This window comes from Myotis nattereri (assembly GCF_964212035.1).
Source record: "Myotis nattereri genome assembly, chromosome: 1".
Classification (NCBI taxonomy): domain Eukaryota; kingdom Metazoa; phylum Chordata; class Mammalia; order Chiroptera; family Vespertilionidae; genus Myotis; species Myotis nattereri.
The window spans coordinates 29883079-29909983 of record NC_138075.1 but is presented as its reverse complement, the minus strand read 5'-3'; the positions used below and the strand labels follow the sequence as shown (position 1 = coordinate 29909983).

The 26905-nt window shown below is 36.3% G+C and overlaps 1 protein-coding gene across 1 annotated transcript; it reads left to right on the top strand.

Moving 5' to 3' along the window:
* Window positions 1-9888: 9888 nt before the first annotated feature.
* CCDC196 (coiled-coil domain containing 196) lies at window positions 9889-23055 on the top strand (the record flags this gene model as incomplete). The annotated part of the gene is given in 11 exon segments (XM_081086007.1): window positions 9889-9938; window positions 10020-10196; window positions 11679-11775; window positions 12488-12538; window positions 14440-14517; window positions 14703-14786; window positions 15318-15377; window positions 15767-15883; window positions 15886-15913; window positions 22593-22651; window positions 22852-23055. Coding segments are annotated over 11 exon segments (1005 nt in total).
* Between the last annotated feature and the right edge of the window lie 3850 nt (window positions 23056-26905).

Genomic DNA, 26905 nt, shown 5'->3' with positions numbered 1-26905 from the left:
GATAGATAGATATAAATATAGATATAGATATAGACATAGACATAGACATAGACATAGACAGATATAGATATAGATATAGATATAGATATAGATATAGATGATGTAGATATTGATTGTATTTTGAGAATTTTCTCTTTGTGTTAAATAACTTTTAAAATATTATTTTAATGGCTCTATTACATTCCATTGCATGGATATGTCATAATTTATTTATACATCCCCCAGTTGTTAGAAATTTAGATAATCTCCATAATGAATGTTCATTGGTCTTAGCATTCATATTTCCTTAGAAAATGGACCATTAAAAATAGAATTCCTGAGCCAAATACTATAAACATTTCTTGAAATTTTATAAAAAATTTCAACTGTACCCGAATAAGAGAGAGCAGAATAATGAACTCCCCCATGAATATCACCAATAGTCAACATATCTCAAAAATTTTCAACATCTTTATTTTTAAAGTCATTGATACAGAATATATAGTCTAATTGCTTCCCAGAAATGTACCAATTTTCACTTTCACCAGCACTTTGAAGCTGTTTCAAACCTATTGCATTGTCCCATGAAGCCAATCCAGATCCTTTGAGATTTTATTTTCATGCTACAATGCAGTGTCTACTTTCCAAGATTGTCTACCTATCTTTAATTAAGCAGAGATCAGACTTTAAGTGACAGTCCTCAGCCTCGGGAGGATGGTGTGGGCAGCAGCTCCCTCTCTATGAGAGTGTTCTTGATGTACTCAGGGGGCCCAAGCACAACTGATCATCCCATTACTCATCTCAACTTACTGTGAGTAATGATGACTGAAGGTTGTTGGCAGCTTTTAATCTCATGCTAAGAGTTTCCATATGTCATTCTTCTTCAAGTTCTGCATCAAGTTTTGCTGAATAGACTGAAATTTAGAATATGTAATTAAATATGGCTTATTATATGCATGATAAAAACTAGGTCGGTCTTTTTATGGAGAAATTGACTATCCCACTGGCTTAATATTTTTATTTCAGGCTAGATGTTCACAAGCAAATAATTATTATTGTTGTTGTTGTTGTATAATACTATAATGGCTCTGTGGTGTATTAGAAATATCACTAAAATAGGAATAAAGGGTCAAAGTGTAGACTTGGCTCTGCTATTAACCAGTTATGTAATGTTAGGGTAGTATTAAAATCACTCTAGATTTTATTTCATTCTTATGTTTACTAAAATCCCTTTAGGTACTAAAATTCCACAACTTAAAAATGTCTGGATATACTTTATTATCCGTTTTCTATTATAAATACACTTTAAAAGATGATAGATAGCATAGTAATTGTTATTGTGGCCCCTGTAGGAGTAAAGTAAGTCACCCAGTTGTGTGCCGTTGATAAATAGTTAAGAACCAGCTCACTGGGGAAAAAGCCATGATATGTATCATTGCCCTAGTTCCATAGTGTAAATACACCCACCATAGGTGATTTAAAGCTACCATCTTGAATTCACTGAAAGCAGGATTGAGAAGAGAGAGGAACAGTCCTCCCACAGGCCAGTGTGAGCTGGCTCTGGCACACCATTGGCATGGTGTTCCAGGTAGAATGTATTAAGCTACAGGTAATAGAAAAGCCTGCTATTGGTGGCTTAAACAATAAAGGCATTTAATTTTTTCAGGTATCAAAAAGTCTGGAGGCAGGTGGTTCAAAGGTTGTTTCAGCAGTTCTACCACATTAGGGTGCTGGGTTAGTTTCTTTCACATAATCTTGACCACCCACCTCATGGTTGCAAAATGGCTACAGTAAATACCTCTAAGCTTTCTATTCTTTTAGGACTATAATCAAAGTAGAAAATAAAGGTAGAAGGTAAACAGACTTTTTCCTTTTTTATTTGTTTTTCTTTCTTTTTTCTTTTGTTAGAGAGAAAAAATTTGCCCAGAAACCCCAGCAGTCTTCCCTTTAGGTTTCAAAAGTTAGGACTGAACCACATGTCCATGCTTAGACCTATCACTAGCAAAGAGGATTTGAATTGGTTCAGACCAATTGTGATTCCAATCCTGGAACTGGACACAAGAAAGAAAGGGGAAGTAGCATTGATATAGGCATATAGTATCTGTACACCAAAAGGTTTCAAGCTGAAAAATGCTGATGCTTTCAACTATTAATTTCAGTTCAGTTTATTAAAGATTGAATCTGTTCAATGGGCAAGACAAAAGAATGTATCTGTTTATCTTTCATCATGATTACACACCCAAGAGTGGCTTTATAGAGCACTTCTCCGAACAGCCATTAAAACACTTAACCTTTTTAAATTCTTTATGTTCTTGAGAAATTACTATTTTTAAATGTCAATCCATATTATAACATATCTTCCAAATAAATTTTACTTAATTAATGTAAATCAAGCTTCGTGACCAATTAGTCCTTAGCAAATTAAAAAATTTAGTCACAGCCTAATTCAGGATTTTTATTGTTATGATAAGTTACTATTAATATGCTTCATTTTGTTTATTAGTACATGCTGCTTGGTTTATAGATTAGTTTATAATACATGTACCCAAGTAATAACACTTCATCTATTTAAAATGATTCTGTAGTTCAGAAATAATGTTTTACTTGATGCCTCATTTTATAACATTCAGATATGCACCACAGTGCACCCAAACCAAAATTGGAAAGGGAATCTGATTTGGTATATTAAGCAAGTCTCTGAATAAAAATTTTTTGTGCGTGGAAAAGAGCAGCTTATAAAGCCAGAAGATTCTCAACTTCATCACCCAGAACTACACAGCCTTTAAGAATACAATCCCTGCTCAGACTTTGCTTCTTTATATTTTCGTAATTATCATTTATACTCCTTTAATTATTTATTTGCAAATGCAAATGAAAAAATTGCTGCTGTGCAAAAGAAAGGCTTAGTAATATAACAAATGTCAGCTCTTATTTTTAGTATTTGATCATTGAAGCCCTCTAGGTGACAAGGGTACATAATTTGGCAATTATTTTTATTTTGGAATGCCTAAGATTATACTTGTTATTATCAAATGTAAAAAAATTACAGTAGAGTAATGTTTTAGGCTGTCTCGTTTTTTTCAGTTGAGGTAGCATATGAGCCTATATGAATAGCTAAACCAGAATTAGAGAATTCTCTACTCAGTTTAGACTACTGAGCCTACTTCTGATTCTGGCTATGCATTATATATCCCCTTTATAAATTTTAGATTTTTCTATGTAATATATTTATGTCCCATAATGACTAACAATAGATGTCAAAAATATCTGTTGTTTTAGGATTTTGGTTTTCATTTTGTTTTGAAAAGTGTTACCCCTGTCATCAATTTTTTACCATACTGAATCTAAATCTATCAAATTAGGAAATGAGATGAAATTGACATCTTATATAATTTTAGTAAAGCACTGCTTGAATTATATGGATTTAAATGCCTTCCTTAAAAATAATTATTTCAATACAAGAAAAAATGAAAAGCTTAGCACAGAAAAACAAAAACAAAGGTTTAATGTATGGTTCCAAAATGTTAGTCTGCAGGCCAAATGAAGCCCACAAGTATGTTGTTGGGTCCATGCAGCATTTAAAGTCAAGAGTTTGACCCTGAAGGTGTGGCTCAGTGGTGGAGCATCAACCTATGAACCAGGAGGTCATAGTTCGATTCCTGTTCAAGGCATATGACTCGGTTGCCAACTCGATTCCCAGTGTGGGGCATACAGGAGGCAGCCAATTAATGATTCTCTCTTATCATTGATGTTTCTATCTTTCTTTCCCTCTCCCTTCCTCTCTTAAATCAATTAAACATATATATAGTCAAGAGTTTGGCCCAGCTGGTGTTGCTCAGTGATTGACTGCCAACCCATGCACCAAGAGGCCACTGGTTTGATTCCTGTTCAGGGCATATGCCTGGGTTTCAGACTTGATACCCAGTAGGGGGCATGCAGGAGGAGCTCAATGTTTCTATATCTTTCTCCCTCTCCCTCTCTCTTCAAAAGTCAATAAAAACATATTAAAAAAAAAAAAAGCCAAGAGTTTGGACAATATCGCCAATGCAGCCACTGTCATGAGAAGCAGCTTCCCGGTCAGGTACTACCTCGAGAGGCAGCTGTTATCACTATGGTGAGCCACCCAGCCGGGCACTATTGTGAGAGGCAGCCAATATTGAGACAGACAGACACTCTCCAGAGAGTCTTATACTTCTCCAAAAAGGATCTGAGTTGATTTATTAAAATAATAATAAAGAAAAAATTATTTAAAAAATCAGGATGAAGAGAAGTATTAACTATGTTAAGAAGGTCATAAGTAGGAGTTAAAATCCAAATGTCTAAAGTCACAAATTACCTCTCAGATTCCTAGTAAGCCAGAATAAAAGAAAAACAAAACTAGTTTACTGATTTAGCCCTTTAAAAAATGCCAGTATTTCTCCAGAGAAGCAACAATTTCTTTAATACCAAATTCTAAAAGAAAAATATGATGCATGGTCACCTGTGAGCAACGGTGGCAGCCGGGGGAGCTGGTGATAGAATGATGTCTTGGATAATTTTCTTTACAAATGCAGGAAGCTTTCACAAAAATTTTCTCAGGGCATCCCAAGTGAAAGGTAAAGGTGTGACACAAAATATGACTCAGAGGAAGCAGTTCCACAGATGGCCCAGAAAAAAACCATTCAAGTAAGTAGCTTTCTGCTGATGCATTGTGATCTGAGAAGAAAACTTGAAGTGGTATTTCTCAAAGGCCAGTTCAGATCACACATCAAAATAACCAGGGAGTGCTCGTTAAAACTGCACATTCTCCAGATGTACAGAGTAGGGTTCTCTGGGGAATGAGCCTGGAAATCGGTAGCTTTTACAAGTTTCCCAAGGGGATTCTTAAATACACCAGAGTGACAACCACTGCCCTGGAGCAATGGCCTTTAGACTTTTTCTTTTTGCTTGTATGTTTCTAAAAGAATTTTGAAAAACTAGGTACCATTTCACATGGTTTATAAGTTGGCATCTAACATTTCTTATTGTAAGTTTAAGTAGTTACAAAACAAAATTTCTGGTTTATTGTAATATTTATGTTTTAAAATAAATCTTTTATATCACTTTAAAATATATACAATGAACTTAAAAAACCCATATTCAATAAATCTAACTACATAAGCAGTCAAATTTTTTACATTTTCTCTTTAAATTGGTGTTTTGATCCCACTTCCTCCACAGAACTTTATTCAAATGCAATGTATGTACGCTTGGAAGTCATTTTTAAAATCAGTTTATCATTCTTCTCTACAAAATGTGTATCAAGATTGAAACTTTTTTTTCAGTGACTTTAAGGTTCTAAGTGTTAAAATTTCTTCAGAATTGAATTCGCATTATAATTATTAGTAGTACACAAATGACAAAACACATATTTTCATAAATAACTTTTATGTATAACTAATTATTTTGGAAATGCTTCTATTAATTATATGGGTAGACTCCCCCCCCACCCCCATTTAGTTTATGTACTCATACATGAATACTGAATACTACTTATCTCTAGAATAAGACAGGCTTCAGCATTTAATTTCATTCATCATTTTTGCTTTACATATAACACTCACTGAAAACTTTTGACACAAATAAGTAAATAGAAATGGAAGGTGTTTTGTTATAGTAGTGTTACTCAAATCCTTTAATTCCTTCTGAATTATAAGCCAAAACACATATAGTAACTTATCATCAAAATTTATTTTTAATAAATTTAAGCTGACAATATGATTAGGTCATCTTTCAAATTTTTTGAAAGCAAAGAATTGGAAACTACCTAACCTGCAAAAGAATTTGTAGTCTAGTCGTTAACAATCACTCTGTTTAACACCAACACTCTGAATTGCGGTTAGTTTAACGCCCTAGTTTTGTACACACCCCCAAAGCAAATTACTGAAGTAAGATAAATAAATTACTCAAGTAGAATTTCAGATGGTTGAAAGCTATTGCATTTTAACAAGTGGGAAAAGAGTGACTAGGAAAAGGGAGTTAGGAAAAGAGGCCAAAGGGCATTTTCAGGCAGACCCATTTTAGCAAAAAATACAAAAAGTACTTGTGGAAATTGAGGATCCAGCAAAAGATTCCCTGAAAACTACCCTTGCTTCCATATTCCTTGAAAACTCTTTGTAAAAGATCACATATCTAAGTTTGAAACCATTTTACTAACTATCTGGACAAATTAAGAGAATGCATTACTTTCAAAAAGACCTCAACAATAAGAGAGAAGTAAAGAGTACCAAAATGTACCTCAGTCTCCTTAACTACCTGGATTCACTCCACATGTAGATGCACCCTGGCTTGGGACAGCTACAGTAAGGGTTAAGATGAAACAGATGACAAAATGGTCATAATAAACAGCACAGGGAAATGTGGGTGATCTTTAAGAGCCTACAAGTTTTACTATTATGATTTTGCCAGCACATCTTACCTTATATGTTAGTTAATGGAATTCTTACAATCTCCTCAAGGGTTGAACTGACTCTGGGTCAGAAAGACCAGAAGGCCCTCATTCTCTAAATTTGTTGCCACAACCAAAGCTGGGGGAGGCGAAGATAGAGAAGCCTCTCCCCACCACCCTCTCTCTTTAATATGAAAATAATTGCTTCTACTCTTGGAGACCTGGCTTAATTAGACTAATCTGATTTTCTGGTGGTAAAGCTAACATTAAAATGCTATTGCTCTGAGTGCTCTAATTATAGAGCAATCATGCTTTTTCTTAACGGATACTAAATTCGAATGCCATAATGTTGGGTGAGGTCATTGTGAATAGGTCTATTTTGAGGTACCACATGAATTTCAGGGACAATTATGCAGTGACAGAAAGTTTTATTTCAGAAAAAAAAGAAAAAAAGAATTGCTACTACAATTAATCTAAACACATAAGGTTCCACAAGTTATTTCCTGTTATGATCCCTGACCATAACACCTGTTCTTCCACCCCAAACTCTTCAAACTCAACCCCTTCCTGACTTCTCTTCTTAGCTACCCACTTCTTCATTTTCTTTCTTTCCTAGTCTGAATGTGATGTTCAACCTTTTGATGGATACTCTGACCAACACTCTCAGCCCTCTTACACTCTTAAACTTCTGCCTATCCATTCCGCCAAGATGCAGCTCAGAGTCAAACAACCATCTGTTCTCTCTACTACTGCTTCTAGTTTGCCAAGCACTGCTGAAGAAATTGTATAACTGCTGACTCATGCCATGACAAATCTGCAGTTCCCAAACTCACCTTGACCTTTAACACTACTTGGCAATCCTTTCACTCTTGTTTGGTTGGCTTCCTTTGCCACCAATAGCGCAGGTGCTATTCCAAACCTCAGGTCATTACTCTTTCAAAGTTTCTTACTATACTTCCTCAATTAATAGACGACCTACCATTTTACTTCAGGAAAAACTGGTGCTCAACTTCCCTTCTTTCTACTTGTAATGGACAACTATAGCTTCACCCTCCCTACTTGTGTCCCAGAGTTAATGTAATGTATAAATGATCCCGTTAATACTTTTTTAAATATCTTAAAGTCTGTATATATTATCAAAAGTCACTCCTTTTGTAAGTCATATTCTAGGCTGAAGAAGTGGCCATCAGAATGTTAGGAAATAAAAGGAGCTGATTGGCTACAGCAAAGAGCACATCAGAATAGCAAGTGTTCTTCCACTTTCAATCATTCACAAGCAAGGACAGAAAGGAAGGTGAGTTGGGATGCTGCCTGCCTATTAAATGTTTTAAAATTCTAACATATTTCTGCCAACCAAATGTCACAGCATGAAAATTAAAGAGGTCACACTGCAGTGATCAATGTCATTTTTTGTCCTCTACTGTTTGCTTCCACACCACATCTACAGTCTAAAAAGCTAATCATAATAATAATTAGTCCACTTAGTTCCTTCTTTTGACCATGTGGAGTTGGCTTACCCTTATTCGATCAAAACTTTTCATGGGAACTCCTAGGGTAACCAAGTGAATTATATTTGCTTTACCTGATATGGCTATTCTAATTTAATGTCATATTACACTAGCTATCATACAAAACTTACAAGTGAGATATATATGCTTTAGAAAAAAAGTATTTATAGAGACTGCCTAGTGAGAAGTGTTGATATACTAGTAAAATATACTTAGGAGAGATATATGTATCATATCTAATCAGGAGCAGATCCAGGTTTTGTGGGACCCTGAAGTGTATATAATTTGGAGAGAGCTCTCTTTCCAAAAAAGAATACAAAATTATGAATTCAAAATGAGGTGAAGGGCCTTTGGTAGAGTTCTGTTAAAATGAAGGGCTCTAAAGCTTAAGCTTTGTTAGTTTCATATAAATCAGCTTTTTTTTTTTATATTTGACACAAAAAAACCCTCAAAATGCACTAAAATATAAACATCCAACATGAATCAGGAACGTTACTTAATACTACATTTCATTCTCATAATAAACGTTTTTATTTACCATTCTCATTTTCATTAAAATAGTAACTGAGACTTAGAGAAGTTAGTAACTTACAGCTCAGGGCTCAGAGTGAAAGTGAGATTCAAACCAAGACCTGGCAAACTAAAACTTGTGTCATTTTAAATAAATAAATATAGATAGATATAGGTAGATATAGATATAGATATGATATAGAGATAGAGATAGAGATATAGAGATATGTTTTTATTGATTTCAGAGAGAAGAAGGGAGAGGGCGCAAGGGATAGAAACATCCATGATGAGAATCATTGATCAGCTGCCTCCTGCACACCCCCTACTGGAGATAGAGCCCACAACCTGGGCTTGTGCCCTGAGCGGGAATCGAACAGTAATCTCCTGGTTCATGGGTCCAATCTTGTGTTATTTTACTGCAATACTCTGCTTTTAAGGTTTCCCGAAAGACAAAGGGTTTAAGTTAATTTGAAGACTGCCCCTAGAAAATCCTTGGAAATGTTCAGTTAATACTTGAAAATGACATAACCTAATTCACATTTGAGAACATCACTAAAATTACTGTCCTAAAACTGTGTTTAAAGGGCATGAAGAAATAAATATATAACTCTTTGGGTTATCTTCTGCTCATTAAGTGACATAAATAAAGACAGAAAATCTTAGGGTCTAGGAGAAACGTGGTTCTGATAAAGAAAGAAAAATGGAGGCAGAATCAGAATCTGGAGTTAAGTCTAGAATTACAGCCTCGCAGGAAAAAGCCTGGCTAAGGAAGGACATACTGACAGTATGGATCTTTCACAAATTATATCCTCTTGCTACATGTCCAATATTAATCCACCTCCCATTGAGATATTTCAAGTTTTAAAAATAGGAAAATAGTTACATTTGCCAAATATATAATACTACTCAATATTACATCTGTTCCTTATATTTGCCAGTTTGGCCTCTATTTTTAGAAAATGTCTCTTAGAGGCCTCTCTTTCTCCTAGGATCCCCCAGAAGGTAGATAGATGCTTTGTTTTTAACTTTTGTTCACCCACAGAATTCAGGACTGTGCCCTACAGATAGTAGGGATTCCATGGAGGTTAACTGCCATGGAAGATGGTGTTGATGAGTTATTTTTGATAGGCTGCCATTTTCTACCACATTAGGAATTCCATAATATAGATGTTCTATGACTATATGATTTAATCAAAGACTTCAGAATAAAACTTTTGGCATTAGCTAAAGCTAAGGCAAGAACTTACCAGATGTAGTTAATAGTATTTTTAGTCAACAAACTGTCATTGATGTTGGAGTTACTTAAAAGACCTGTTGATTCTGTGGTCTTGGGACCATTGTGACCTCAAGCTGCAGCTAAAATCAGTCCAATGCAACAGGAGTTTCAAGAACAGCAGCACAAAAATGATGACAACTGAATGGAACAAGAAGGCACATATTTTCAAGAAAACCTCTTTATTCTTAAAGTAGAAGTTTCCCTTCAAGATGACAAGTAGTTCAGACTCACCAGGTTCTCACTTATCCCCCAAAACAAGGTGAGTCTTTGACCAAAGATGCTAAGTGATAATTATCCAGTAGGGAAAAAGAAAGTTTCTGTTAACCCAGACTAAATGCAGATACTATGGTGTCTCTTCCCACAGAAGTTCTAAAATAGATTGCAACTTCTTGAAGGAATTGAATGAGGACTTAAAACTAAGAAAACTGGAACTTCTAGAGCTGCTAACACCGCTTGAAGATAAGAACAACCCCTTATTCCAAAAGTTAATGTCTAACTTGGAGGAAAAACAAAGAAGGTAATGGCTCCCTACTCAGGATTTCCTAAAGGTAGAAAGCCTGGAGAAGGTTAATCCATAAGATTAACAATTATTATTTACATGTTAAAAAAAAAAGGTTTAGACATTCAGCTAAAGTAGGTAAAAAAAATTTGTAACCATAAAATCAGAATGGCAAGGAATCCTTTTTTCTCTTTTAGTAAAATTAAATATGACTCAGCCCTCATCTCATGGAGTTACAGTTATTATTCTTTTCCCTGGTGTATCTACCCAAGAAAAGATAAGGGCCTTTAATATCTTCAGTTTATCATGGTCACACTAATAGCGCCTTATTCGTGTTTGTGGAATCACTTTAGGATAGATGACTCTGCTCTTCCCATGCCAAGCAGTGGAATGGCAATCTTTTTAAGCATACTAGGCAGTTAGGTCTTAATGCTTCACCAAGATACTCACTGTTCTTGAGACCCACCAACTCTCTATTACCTGTCTAGTGTTGGGCAATCTCACCTTAATGGGTTTACCTTCATTCTCTACCCTTATCATAAGCATCTCAGGGAGCTCAGAATTTTGGAGAATAAATGCCAGGTAGAAAGTTGTGGTCAAACAAACCCAGAAACTCAGACTTCTCTTGAGGCAAGAAAAAAACAAAGTCTTGCTTCTCTGCTTCTAATTAGAAAGGAAAAAGTACAACAATATAAACATTATTATTTTTTTAATATATTTTATTGATTTTTTTTTTACAGAGAGAAAGGGAGAGGGATAGAGAGTTAGAAACATCGATGAGAGAGAAACATCCATCAGTTGCCTTCTGCACACCTCCTACTGAGGATGTGCCCACAACCAATGTACATGCCCTTTACCAGAAGCAAACCTTGGACCTTTCAGTCTACAGGTCAACACTCTATCCACTGAGCCAACCTGGTTAGGGCAATATAAACATTATTAATGCCATTAAAGGATACCTTCTCTCACAAAGACTTGCTACTGATTCAGATTTTGTTAGAAACTTCTTCATGGCTTGATTCCCTGGGGGCTACCATAAGGATATAAGTGGTTTCCTCAACTAACTCAAATTTCTTTATATGGAAAAGCAAGGTGGGGGAGATGTACAGAGACAGGGTAGGGAATAATTTTTGGATTTATCCTGAAGACAACAGGTTCTTTGATTTCCTTCAAAGGAGCAAAAGTGCCCCTTCTACCCCAAAAGTCATATATCAAACATTCTTCTGATAGAGTGGAGAAGAGCCTCACTGGCTGTTAAAGACCTACGTTTTGAGCATTATAGAACACAGAATTTATTATAGAGCACACAGCTAAGACAAATGTCAATTAGGAATGGAGTCTGCCTACTAAGACCTGTTATATCCAGAAGGACTTTCATAACTCCCATGATTTCAGCCCCCACCTCACTCCCATGGTAGAGTACTTTCTGACTGGTTGCAAAATATTAATATTATTCTTTAGGAAGTATTATGTTTTATGATGTCTCTCTCCTCCTTCTAGTCTGCAGATTATGAGACAGATCATGGCAGGGAAGGGGAGTGAAGAATCCTCAGCTCTGGAGATCATTAAGGAAGCAGAGGACATGAAGCAGAATCTAGTAAGAGGTTGATGGGCACTCTAGGGAATGGCCTCCTGGTCAGAGATCGATTCCATTGCTGTGGAAGGAAAGACAGAGGGTTCATCTCTAGTATCTGATGCTCTAACATTTATACATCCTTGATCTAGAAAGTGCAGGATGATCCAAAGGAAGTCAGATAAAATGTTGGGGAAAACAAGGACTAATAGCTAGCAAATATTCTATCACGTTAACTTTGTAAAAACTTCTTATCTAGTAGTCAATAAATACAAGCATAGTAACCCTTCATATTTCAGAAGGGATAGAACATTCCTACCAAAATAAAATAAAATAAAAAGTTTGTTCTGAAAGTTTTATAAGATTTTTTAAAATCAACAATGTAAAAGATCTTAAAAAATAGAAAGCAGTTGTTTAAGCCCCAAGAAATTTCCATATGATCATACACCTTAAGTATTATCAGGAACTCATTTCTATTAATATCATACCACAGTTACCATAATGAAAGTTATTCAAAATTTTTATTATTTTTTATCATAATCATCAAACTCATCTCTCATGTTCCTGGATTTGGGGCTAGGCTCATTGTTGCTTTCCTCTGTGGTTGACTATGTCCCTGCACTCCTTTCCCCTTATTACTTAATAATTTCTTTGAATTTCACTTTAATGATGGGAACAGACGCATGTTTCTGTTTGTTTGGTTCTCCCCCGCCCCCCAACCCTTCCCCAAAAACAGGAAAGGAAAAACAAGATGCTACGGAAAGAAATGGAGATGCTATGGAACAAGGTGTGCCTCTAAGTATCTCTTGAAAGTATTGTCTTACAGACCATAATGAAAATACACTTCCCTTCCTCTGGTCCATATCCTCATTTTCTTCATGTCCCTGCTTCCACTCATGCCTCATTCTAATTCATTCTTTGCATAGCAGCCAAAGTGATATTTTTAAAACAATCAAATCATATCACTCTTCTTATGAAAACCCTTCACAGATACCTCTTATTGTGGCATATCTGGCTCTGGCCTGCCTCTCTAGTCTCCTCTCATAGAAGTCCTTCCCTCCTTCATTGTGGTTTCTCAAACATGCTAAGACTTTTCCTATCTCAAGGCTTTTGTTCTTGCTTTAGCCCTGGCCTGTAATGGTATTTTCTTATGGTTGGATCATTCTCATCCTTCAGGTCTCTGTTTAAATGTCACCTCCTCAGGGAGGCCCTCCTTGTTTACTTTATCTAAAATATGGCAACCCCCCTCCAATCTATTGTGCAACCCTGTTCATGTCTTTCATAACACTTTTTATGATATAAGCTTATCATCATTATTTTTTATTATTATTTTACTTGTTTCTTGTCTCCTTGCTCTTGGGATAAGAGCTCCTCCAGTATCTTGATTGCTTTAATTATCTCTGAATGCCTAGCACATACCACAATGTTTGGAACAGTAGACAATCAATAAATTTAAATGGCATGAATGAATGAATGAATACCTAATTCTAATTCCCCTATAATTTTGCAGCAATCGTTGCATTGTTTAAGATAATAATAGTAGGGCCTTTTGCTGGAAAACCAGACAGGTAGAAATTCTTTTGTGGACTAAGTCCTTGGTATCTGAATGCTTTTCCACAGACTATGTGACTAGAAGAGCAGATTGTGTCTTGTGATAAAAACAGGTGTGTCCTGTGATTTCTGATTGCTTTTTTTTTGTTTGTTTCTTTGTTTTTTGTTAATCCTCACCCGAGGATATTTTCCCATTGATTTTTAGAGAGATTAGAAGGGAAAGAGAGAAAGAAACATTGATGTGATAGAGACACATTGATTGGTTGCCTCCCACACCCACAGGGGACCAGGGATCGAGCCTGCAACCAACGTATGTGCCCTTGACCAGAAGTGAACCCAGGACCCTTCAGTTTGGGGGCTGACACTGTCTACTGAGCCCAGTCAACCAGGGCTCTGAGTGATTTTTTTAATCTCACCTTTCCACAAATAATCAGGATACCATCCAGCCTTGCATCTTATACTGAGACCCCTACTTCTCAGTGGCAACTACAAATCAGTTCTATGAATTGTGAGAAGTTTTAGTTCCTGAGTTCTTGAGTCTTTGTGACAGGAAATAGCCTCTATCAAAATCCAGCTTCTCCAGAGTTCCTAAGAGACTTTTTATAAGGGATGTCCAAATGACTTCGATTGTAACTGACTTTCCTTACCCATACTTTTAGACAGTGAGAATGGAGAGAGGAGCAGCCTGCCTAATGGTTAAGAACCCAGGCTTCAGAATCTGATAAATCTGGTTCAGATTCCAGCTCTGTATTTTCCTAGCTGTGTGATCCCCAAAAATGACTTCACCTCTCCAAGTCTCAGTTTTTTCATCTGTAAAATGGAAATAAAAATAGTCCTATAAGGATTGAATGAGAAAGTTTTTAATGTAGTAGAGTAGTGTAAGTAAATAAGTAGTTTATACTAGTGATTGGTATATAATAAAGGTTCAATTAATAGTTATTATTATTATAAGATACACTCCAGGGACCAAATGGAAGGGCTTGTTCCATTCTGAACCCCCTTTGGTAGTTCACTTTTCATGTAGGGCCCTGAGAGATTGCTGACTGGCAGGAACCAAAAGCTTTAACCCATGTTGGATTTCCACTTCCCTTACTCATTCCTGCTAATTTAAAGCTTTTCCAATATGTCTCTCTGCAGACATTCAACACAGAAGAAATCAGTGATCAACAAAAAGCACCACAGATAAAAAACAAAGCAAACGTGCAGGATGGAAAGGCAAGTAGACTTCTTGGTATTTGATACTACACAACTGGAAACAGCAGTTGACAATCAGGGCTATTTTGGATAGGCAGATAGGTAAGATCTGGGCCTTTAGGATATACTGGACTTATTGTCTGCTAAGACTTGTACTTCTTTCCTGGGGCCTCCTATTTTTTTTTAGCTCTCTTCTTTCACCCCAGGCTCCTGAAACCCCCTTATCACCTAGGAAGATCAAGAGTGAATTGGAGATATCATATGCAGAGAAACTGAAGGAGATAGGGAAGGTAGTACACATTTTCTGAATGGCACTGGCTTTTAGAGCTGACAGAGTCAATATCATTAATGCAGCAGTAATATGCCTCTACTATAATGTGCTTCTGAATTGATGCAAAAATTTATAGGAGATCTGATTCCCTTTTGACGTTATATTTGAGTCAGAGTGACACTGCAGTTCTGGGAAATCATGTTGGTGAGGGCAAAGTGGGAGAAGCTGTGCCAACAATGACAGTTTCACAATAGCTATGTGACATCAAAACACCTGTTAATCTGTTTTTGAACATTTATTTTGGTATTATGCTTGTATCTAATCTTCTCTCAGCCAATTCATTCATAGAAAATTATCCTGTTCACTTAGATTTTAACTTTTGGAGAGTGAATTGTAGGGTGAGACCAATTGAAAGGACTGTGCAGTTGAAACCAATTTGTTAGTGAATCTATGACACCATAATTTTACTCTAAAGTCTTTGTGGCATATTGAGAAAACTGATTTCTGATCTCAATTTACTTTGTCACCCAGAGGCTCTTTCTTCCACCAGGAAAAGCAACAGAGGAAAACAGAATGGGTGAGGTACCAGGAACAAGCCAACAACCTTCAGGTATCAATGTCTTCCAAGGCTAGACTCGGGGTACAGTTTCATTCATACAATGTAAAGGCTTTTAGTTTCATAATGTTAAGCCTGATCCCTTTATCTCAATTACCAATTGTCCTGCTAAAAGAAATGAATGTTTCATGGGGAGACATCTGGAGAGAACTGTCTCCAGCTTCACCTTCAGTAACTTGAGAAAAAATAGCATTTTTCCCTATGGTCTTGATTTTGTTCTCTTTGAAACAGGGGGGGAAAAATCACAAACACTTTCTTCCCAACTTTAAAAACTAAGCATGATAGGATCATTTTTAAACTTCTGAGTAAAAAGGATTCAGGTAATAGTGGTTTTAGAGAAGCCAGTAGTGTACGAATAGTTTTGAAAAATGTTCTCTTTGTAGAATGACTTTAATGGAAAAGTGATTGAGCTCAGAATTGAAGCCTTGAAGAACTACCAGAAGGCCAATGATCTGAAATTATCACTATACTTACATCAGAATTTTGAGCCAAAGCAAGCATTTTTTTAAATCTTCCTGGGCCCCAAGAAGGTAGGCAAAGTTTTATAGATACATAGTTTGAGGTTTTGTTTTGTTTCACATTAGAGATCCCACTACTTGTAGAGTGATCAACATAATGTCTGGCACATAGTAAGTTAAATGTTAGTAGTGTTATAATATATTTTTATCACTATCATCATCATCATTATTATTACTCAGAAGCTCTCATACCAAGGTAAGGATTTCTCTGGAGGAAGTGAAATTTTCTTTTGTAAGAACTAATACATTATATACTTAGCATATGTAGTTAATACATAGTTGGCATTTGATAAACTAGTTTCCTCCCTATTCCCCTCTCCTCTCCTAGAAATTAAAGTAGCTTTATCTCATGAATCTAGTTGGAATAGACTCTGCTACTTCAAAACAGAGAGCCAAAGAGATAGACATCAAACAATGGCTGTGAGTTTCACCAATTCAGATATTCCTCTGGGAGTTTCAGCATCCCCCCATCCTCCGCCCCACTCCCGTCCCAAAGAATTTATGGCATCATTAGAGCAAATCATATAGTTTACCAAAAGAAAGAAAATAATGTTTTCGGAGGGGCAGGAGAAAAGAGTTCTTAAATTTTCAGGGATCTATGAATCTGAACTCTGTATTTTAAAAAAGACACATAGAATGAGAAATCATAGCGAAGGGATGATAATGTTTTATCAGTATCAGTAACATGTATCTCTAATTTCTTCTCAGTTGTATTCCATAAAGAGCTTAAACAGTTTATAAATTCAAGCACAACACAGGATAAAATAAATAGATAGGACAAAATAAATGGACTAGAAAATCAACACAAAGGGAAAATAATTCAAAGCCAGGTGAATACATGAAAATACATAACGGAAGTACTATATAGTTGGTAGAGGCAGGCTTCAAACATGATTCTGAATTTCCCAGAAAAAGAAACAAAGACTTATGGTATCCACAAAATAAGCAATCACCAATTGATCGGGAGAACCATAGCTTTTATTGGCACTGAGACCAGGAGAAATTTCTTTCCAAGTCCTATCATGGGGACAGGATACTATGTGTATTATAGTAGCTAGTGTCCTCAATAATTATTCTACAATGAATTCACAATCTAAATTTCCTAGACTGTTTCCTATCTGTTCCTTGGCACAATCTGATAAGAAATTATTAATTTGAAGTTTAAAAAAAATGATGAATCAGTTCAAGATGATTTGGTCCAGATATATAGCATTCTGTTAGTCTGACTTGATCCATATGCAAATTTAGAAAATCTAGAAGACTGGATGGACTATCTATCTTTCAGCCAGTGTTCCATTCATATTTGTCTTTTAACTGTATATATATATATATATATATATATATATATATATATATTTGATTTTTTACAGAGAGGAAGGGAGAGGGATAGAGAGCTAGAAACATCAATGAGAGAGAAACATCGATCAGCTGCCTCCTGCACACCCTCTACTGGGGATGTGCCGGCAACCAAGGTACATGGCCTTGGCTGGAATCGAACCTGGGACCCTTCAGTCCGCAGGCAGACACTCTACCCACTGAGCCAAACTGGTTAGGGCTTAACTGTTGTTTTTGATAAGAATTGGATACAGAGCCCTAACCGGTTTGGCTCAGTGGATAGAGCGTCGGCCTGCGGACTGAAAGGTCCCAGGTTCGATTCCGGCCAAGGGCATGTACCTGGGTTGTGGGCACATCCCCAGTAGGGGGTGTGCAGGAGGCAGCTGGTCGATGTTTCTAACTCTCCATCCCTCTCCCTTCCTCTCTGTAAAAAGTCAATAAAATATATTAAAAAAAAAAAAAGAATTGGATACAGAAAGCTTGAGGCTTTCTTCTCCAATAATAACCTGAAATACAACCAGAACTACTATAAAGTCATTAAGATACTAATGAAAATGATAGAGGAAAAGAGGGTTCTGAGGAGGAGAGATCCTTGTTTTACTTAATTTAAAATTATCTGAAGGTCATCTTGAGGGATCCATGGAGTAAGGGGTCAAAATTCTTGGAGTTCTAGATTTAAATCAAGCCAAAATTAGTAATAAATGAAATATTCCATTCAACTTCATCACCTCAAACTCTGAGTCTTGGAGCTGTGAACTAGGACAACCCTCAGATCAACATCCTTTTTGTCATCTCTCCTCCTATGTGTCTGGAGAATTAAGTGATAGGACACCAACCCGTTTTGTTACAGCAAATGAGTGTAGCCACAAGCACGAGTGACCCATTGCTACTGTGTTTTATTGAATATGCATTCATTGAGCATGGATTATAGGCCAGTTTAATTTTCTAATACACACATATGGGTCTGAAATCTAAGTCTTAGTTTGGTTATGTTGACCTATTTATAACCTTGTGCTTGATTTTTGCAAAGTAAACAAAAGAAACATTAGTTTCCTTTATAGAGGGATTTTTAAAGTAATTATCTTAAGATTATTGCCAATAGTGATATAATAGGGAAGTGATTTGGTGGTGCTCAGTGTTTCCCAACTTCTATGTCCCTTGGACTATTGTTTATTTAATTTTTCTCCGTAGATTGAGTTTAAATTCTTAAACACATTACTTGAAAATAAAATTTATATTACTATTTTAAATGAAAGCTAGTGCAGTTATTTATAACAGAAAGTAAATATAATAATAAGTATATGGAAAACAAAATTTTAATATTCTAACAAGATGTTGAAGGCTGAGGTATGTTTTATTTTTATTAGAAAATGAAATTAGCAAGATGTAGAGAGTTTTGTTTTTTATTTTTTTTAACATATTTTTTATTTATTTTAGAGAGGAAGGAAGAGGGAGAGGGAGAGAGATAGAAACATCAATGATGAGAGAGAATCATTGATAGGCTGCCTCCTGCACTCCCCTCAGTGGGGATCGAGCCCGCAACCCCAAGAGGTGCCCTAACCAGGAATCAAACCGTGATCTAGTTTATAGGTCGACGCTCAACCACTGAGCTACGCTGACCAAGCAAGATGTAGAGCGTTTTAAAGAAAACCCAGCAACATATTGAAACTTTCTCCTTGATGCCATCAAGGTTGAGAGAATTAAAAAGGGATAGTTTTCCCACTGTGACTTATAGTAATGTGTTTAGCATTAAATAAACCTTCCAGATTTATTTCAGTTGCCACCTAAAATCATCTCATTGTCAAATTTTAGGAAATAGTAATTTAGTGTAAAAAGCACTATGTTTAGAATCATGTATAAATTGAAGGCCTTACTCTGAGGCTAATCAGCTAAATAACTTGAGCAGGTCATTTAGTTTCAGTTTTTTCTTTATCTAAAATAACCATAAAATATTATAGAGCATGTTGAAAACATATGGTGGCCTTGGGGTTTTTTTAATCATCTCTCAAGAATATGTTTATCGATTTTAGAGAGAGAAGGAGAAGGAAAGAGAGGAAGAGAGAGAGAGAGAGAGAGAGAGAGAGAGAGAGAGAGAGAGAGAGAGAATCATCTATGTGAGAGAAACATTAATTGGTTGCCTCCAATATGTGCCTTGACCAGGAATCAAACCTGCAACCTAGGTATGTGCCATGATCAGGAATCAAACTCAAGTCCTTTTGGTGTGTGGGACTATGCTCCAACCAACTGAGCCAACAGGGCGAAAGCATATGGTTTTGATCAACCCTCACAATGACTCTGTTGGGTAGTGATTATAGAACAAGAAACTAGTTCAGAGAAGTCAGGCTTCTGACTCCATATCCAAAGTTCCTCTCCTAGAATATGCTATACAATGGCAGCATTAAAGTATGTGATTTTTATGACTCTTCCATTTCTACAGGCTATGACTCGAATTCAAACTTATCACTAGTTTAATGTATAATCTTCCAAATGAAGAATCATACTCCCTAAGATTAATTTGTTCAGTAAAACAGGTTGACAGATTTGTAATTCTGAATTTAGCCCAGTAGGTGGCACCCATCACATCCATGCTTCTAGTCCACAGTCAAGGTAATTCAGGAAATGCTGTGGGAGCGATTGGCCTTCTATTACCCTTGGGACAATATATCAATTGAAACACACACACACACACACACACACACACACACACACACACCACAACTTATTGATGTTTACTGCCATGCTCTGTGGTACTGAGGTGTATCATTGGCAGCCTTGATTAGACTGTATTAAACTTGGAATTCTGCTTCACAATTCTTATCTATTTTTCTACTCCTTCCCAAAAAATAGTCACTGCCCACTTCCTCCACAATCCCTATCTATCACTGTTTCTTTTTACCATTGATAAATTAGGCGATCGGGGCACTGAATTAAAAATCAGTTAGGCAATTGCACAAGGTGTGGTGGTTTCTTGAAGGTTAAGTAGTTAGCAGTGTTCCTGGGTCATTTTTCTTTTCCTCTAGCTCCAAAAGAATTGAATTTCACAAATCTGTCCTAAGGAAGGGGTGGAATGTAATTTTGGACCCATCTCCCAGTAAATCAAGGTACAGGACTTATTGTTCTAGGCATTTCCAAGTAGAGAGAGCACTTCTTGCACTTCTCTCACTGCTCTTGCCAAGAATCCCTCCTCAAACATCAACTGTCCTGTGTACTGGTTGGCTGAGTCCCAGTGATATGACCTATTTGGTTGGCAAAATTTAATACTATGTTAATATTACTGATTTGGTTACACTTCAAGCAATCACTACTTTCAAATTCCCTTGAGGCCCAGGTTGTAGTATTAACCTTGTCAGTCTTATCTGTTTAGCACACTGCATCACCTAGTCTTATAGAAGAGAAAAACATTTTATACCTAGGTAAAGTCTTTCCTTTTAGTCTTTCCAGAGATGGGGCACATTTGGAGGGATTTGCCTTCCCACCAGAGTAAAATTACAATTTGACCCAGGGTATATGGCAGCCCTTCCTTGGCTTCAGTAGAGTTGAGGGAGCAGTTCTTGGCCTTTGTCACCTATCTTAGAGAACACAGGCACCAAGCAATCTGTAAATTCAGCTGAATTTCTCATCATGCCTGCTAGTGTTTAAAGAAGAGGTTTATCTTTAGTAATAATAGAAGTGGTGATAAGACATTTGATTCTGACAGCCTTGGTTTTCTCTCCTCCGCCCTCCCCCTCCCCAAACTCTTAGCATTTTCTTGAACTCTTTTGAGAAGCTGAAGGTTAGATGTGAATATTTGCTACATTTATAAATTCAGAGGAAAGTACAGTGTGGTGGGAAATGAATACTCGTGAGACCTTATTTATTCTATAACTCCCTCTGTTCTAAAAGAAAGCAAGTCATTCTTCTCAGCTTTAACCTTTACTTCACTTTAGTATTACTCTTCCTGATGGCTGACATACACTCCAGCAGGTGCTGCTGAAAGGAAAATAAGCTAAAATGCTGAAAGGCAGGATGGAAACCCACAGCTAGCTTAAATCTGGGTCCTTGATAAATAGTATTGCTCTCAAACACAGGCCTTTTTAAGCTTTGAGGCAACTCAATGTCAGATTTACGGTATTAGTAGGTTATGAAGCTAATTTTTAAACTAGGTCATTCTTTCACTTCATAGAAAACCCCACAGAATTCCAGGAGGAGAATAAGTCTTTTTTCCAAAATATACATTTTAAAGGTTTAAATAAAGTAAATGGCACTTTTATTAATATTATGATTATTTCAATGAGTGACAATAGATTCCAAACTTTTTTGCACCACACTCAGGAGAGCAGCAGGACGTCTAGGATAGGGTTGTCATATTTAGCAAATAGAAAGAGGATGCCCAGTTAAAACTGAATTACAGATAAACAATTCTTTTTTAGTATAAGTGTCCCAAATATTGCATGGATACACTTATAATAAAAATTATGTGGTATTTATTGAAATCCATATTCAACTGGGTGTCCTATATTTTAATCTGGCAACACTAACCTAGGACAGATTCACTACAAAGCCTATTTAGCACCCTACAATTCTCCCTCTCTCCCCTTTTTTTCTTCCCTTTTTATTGCCTCCCTTCTCCTGCTCTATCTCAGACTGTGCCTCCTCTTTCTCCTCCCTACCCCACCTTAATCTTTGATTTGTTCTTATTATCCACAGTTGGCCATTTTTGTGGGTTATCTGAGGGTGTGACTGTATGTATATGAATTACCATCACATTTCTTCATTTAAAAGTTGTATTAGAAATACATTTTGTAGCCTCTCAAATAAAATCACTTATTTGCATGTAATATTCAATGATTATTTTTTTTCCTGTGGGACATGAGCTCTCAATAAAAACAAAACAAAAAAAAAGGCTTGTCACTCCAATGTTAAAAATACTGCTTAATAAAGTTGTTTCTTTTTAATTGTTTTAAATCCTCCCTATGGATATGTTTTTATTGATTTCCATAGAGAGAGGAAGGAAGGGAGGAGAGAGAAAGAGAGAGAGAGAGAAACATTGATGTGAGAAACATTGATCAACTGCCTCCCTTAGTTGCCCTGACATAGGACCAAACCGAAATTTAGGTATCGAATCGAACCTGAATCGAACCCGCAACCTTTTGTTGTATGGGATGATGTTCCAGTCAACTTAATCACTTGGCCAGGGCAATAAAGTTGTTTTCTAAAACAGCAATTAGAAAATCCACATTAATGCTAATACCAGAGTCAATCTTATAGTCATACAATAATATAATACTGTGATGAATGTTAATAGCCTTGCAACACAAACTAAAACTAGTTTTTTTTCCTCAAAGAAAGCTCTCATTGTCCTAATGTTTCCCTTCAGGTACTGTGGGCACTACAACTATGGGCAGAGCAACTAAGGGCAAAAATGAATCTAATGTGGTGAGAACTACTTTCATTTTCAAAATCACTTTAACGTCTAGACAAGTTGTAGATTTTTGGAATGCATTTGTTAATGTACATTCTAATTTAATATTTTTAGGGGATTTGCAAAGTGAGTACCAGGGTATTTGATGTTTTAGCTGTGTGTGTGTGTGCATGTGTGTGTGTGTGTGTATTTGTTTTCCTCCTTCCTCTTTCAGAGAGTCCTGGGATCTAAGACCTACACAGAACAAGGAATTAAAGGAAGTCAGTTTGATGATGTAGGAGGGAGGATCTTTTTTCTGTGGTCACTGACAGATGAATCTCTGAAGATTTCGAAGGCTTCCACTCCATTTGCTTGGACAGATTTAAAGACTAAGCATAGCCATTTGTGTCCATTAAAATCTCTCAAACCTTTGCTTTAGTGCTGTTCACATCTCATTCCCCACCAAACTGGGTGGAAATGCTAGTTAGATGCTTGGCCTTAAGCATGTTAGGAATTTAGTCATTTATGGATTGTAAACAGCCTCTTTTGATAGCTTTTGATTTTGAAATGACTAGATTCAAACCACATTGGATATCGTTAAGTCCATAAAAAGCTGCTCCTCTCAACCTCTGAAATGTTTAATTATGGGCAGATCCACTGGCAAATGAATAAAAGTAGGTACAAAGTAAGGAAAATTGTACTCCACAGACTCCTCTTACTCTCCCACCAACCACATCCATTTGCCCAGGTCATCTTTATCTACTAGTATTCTTTGAATACCTTCTACCTTCCTAGACTACTGTTTTAGTTCAGCCCCTCTTTCCTGCCTGGATTACCACCACCTCTTAATTTGTTTCCCTGCTTCCAGTCCCTCTAATGACTGGCACCACTGAAACTACCTTTTCTAAGAAAGAAATGAGGTCATATCACTTCCCTATGGGTTTCCCATTGACTTTAGTGTAAAGCCCACACTCAGTCACAGACCATATAATAATGACCTGCCTCCTCCTGCCTATGTCTTCAGGCTCATCCCCTTCCCTCATGCATCCTACACTGAGCTCTGCAGAACTATTTGTAGTTCCCCTGATGCACCCTGAGTACTATTCTTTCCATGCCTTCGAACAAAGCTGTTTCTCTGCCTGAAAAATTCTTCTTTCCTTGTCTGCTTGACCATTGCCTATTTGTCCTAAGGGCTGAGTGTAGTGCCCATCTTTTATCCCAGTAATTCTCAACCCAACTTGTGTATTAGAATTTTCTCAAGAGCTTTTAAAAATACCAATTCATTGAGCTCCTTTCCAGATAATTTAAGTCATGATCTCTGAGGGATAGGGCAAGAGCATCTGTATGTTTTTAAAAGCTCCTTGGGAAATTCTTAAGTTGCAACCTTAAGCCAGGTTTGAGAATTATTGTTCTAGGCCAGGGGTGGGCAAACTTTTTGACTTGAGGGCCACAATGGGTTCTTAAACTGGACCGGAGAGCCGGAACAAAAGCATGAATGGAGTGTTTGTGTGAACTAATATAAATTCAAAGTAAACATCATTACATAAAAGGGTATGGTCTTTTATTTCAATAGTTTTATTCATTTCAAACGAGCTGGATCCGGCCCGCGGGCCGTAGTTTGCCCACGGCTGTTCTAGGCTCTCTGACCTCTACCATAGCACTTAATGAACTATATTGCAATTATTTGCTTACCCAGTTAACTCCCTCATCAAATGGTAAGCTCTTTGAAGCCCAGGACCATATCTTGTTCATCTTTTCATTCTGACCACCTAACACAGTGCCTGAGATTTGATAGAGGCTCAGATACTGCCAAAGGCCATAGAAAGCAAATTGCAAAGTTCTAGGTCTGTTGAATATCTGTCTTGTGCCAATATGATACTACTGGATCATATTGTAGTCCCTGATCTTCAGATCTTCCTTTATTTTGCTTAGGTGTCATTAAATTTCTATGATATTAATATGGGGGAGTTGACTTGTTATAAAACACTACATAACCTGTAATAATCCCTTTTATATTCTAGTAATGAGTAAAGTAAGCCAATCAATTAAAAATCTTCTTTGCCCCCAAATTAATTTAAATCTTTATAAAGGTGTTTGCTTGTTTTTTAAAAATGTACCTTTGAACTAAAAAAGTTTACACAAAATAACAGAATTTGGACTTTAGAAGGGACTGTAAGTAAGCATAAAGTTTCTTCACAGAAGAGGAAACTGGAGTTTAGACATGTTGAAAGGGTATCCAAAGTTCCACAGTTAATTGGGGCTGTTAACAATTAAGCTGAATACCAAAGCCTAGGTATTATTACTACCAGTTCACATTCCAATTTAACTCATATTTTGCCTTTCTTGACCACAAAAATAACAGGCTCTGGCAGCCCTGAGATTATTAGTTTCATATTCTACCAACTGAGTTAGCTGATGTAATCCACATTCTGTTTTAAGAGAGTCAGCAGTCCTGTGAGATGTTCCAAGTCAATTGGATTGAACAGAGCAATGAGAACAAAAATCAGGAATATAAGATCTAACTGTATCACTAACTCCCTTGAGCATATCATTTATTCTCAGGGTCTCAGATTCCCAATTTAAAAATTGGATTAAAAGAGCACCATTTGAATGTTTTAAAATCATGTGTTGTTATTTTTTCCCCCTTCAATGCATTTAGATAAGTAACTGAGCATTTTCCTTATTTTTTAACTGTATTACAATCATTTGTTATTAACTATTCATTAACTAAGGCATGAAGTAAGCTAGTTTGCTAGCTAATGGACTTATAACTTAGTGAAAAATGAATCATTTACCATCTCCAAAGTACTGAAATTGTATCTTCATCATCAGCCAGGCTTATCACCTTTCTTTAAGTGCTCTAAATCTTTCAAATTCTTCAAAACACAAAACTGAACTACTGTAGCTTTTAATTCTACTTTGTTTTTAAGACTTTACTTTGGACTCTAACTTTCACCCATATGACAATGCAAAGTTATCAGTTAGGTAGGCTGCCTATGCATGGTCGTCTGCATTTTTATAAATCCAATATATAGATCTCACGTTTGTAGGTACCAATTTGCTTGGTTTTTCTTACCCAACAAATCAGAGACTCATTCAAGCTATTGAAACTCCCAAGAGAGTCACTGACAAATCAAATATTGATTTAAATTACAGAGAGGGCTATATGATTAGAATATACATATATATGTTTGGGCATCCCCATCTCAGAACCAAATTATTAGGGAAACTGAATTAGTGGTCCAAAAGTATTGGTGGAATTGAAACATCATTATTACAGTTTTTAGACTCATAATATTTCTTTCTAAGAATAAAACTCCTGATACCCTTGACCTTCCTTGGGGAGATACTTTTCAATTTTAAGTTCAACTGAGGAAAAACTGTGCCATCAGCAATCCATTTACAAACCACAATGTTGGGTAGTTTTATTTTTGTGGCTTATCTCATTTATTTTACCTTGACTTTCTATTTACAAAATATTTGTTTATATTTCACCACCCAAAGTTACCTTTTTGCAGTGACCTCAAAGTGGTTAGTAATGCTTGTCACACTTCTTTCCTAAGTGAAATAAGGCCAACAATAGCCCGATGCTTACATCTTTAGTCTAGAATTGCAGGCATCAAAGAGGACAAGTGACAGCACGCGATATTATGCCTTACATGTTTAGATCAGCCAGAAAATCTAGCTTTAATATTGTTTGAGTGAGCTATGGCAATCTTAGGCAGAGGCTTCTGCAATCTGTTACATGCTAAGGCAAATTTCTAGCAGCCCCTCGGGCACCTTGGGAGGAACCTGTACTGCTAGCAAGTCAAAGTCCCCATTGCTTCATATGTTCTGTATTTAGTCATCAAATATTAGGAAAAGGGAACAGAACAAGTTCTGTATTTGAAAGGGATACTGGCGCTGCAACAAATCAATCCCACAGGAGATACACAGACAAATATGAAATGTAACGATTACATGATGAAATGAGATTTTTTCAGAACTGCTTCCTTCACAAATTAATTTATGCTTCCTAACATTTAAAACTTTTCCTAGAGGTTCATTTTCAAGGTAAAACACTGTAAAAACATTCCTATAAACTATATATCCTCCAATTATAAATCAACTTGAGAGGAAATAAGATTATTTAGGTCAACAAAATAATTTTCTTTTTATACATATTGCTTTTATAGAGACAAAAATATCTTTTTCTAGGGTAGCTGGGCTCTAAGCTAAGTCTGATGACCTGGACACCAATAATTAATAATAATTTAAGAAACACATACTTTTGATTTCAAAAAATTCAC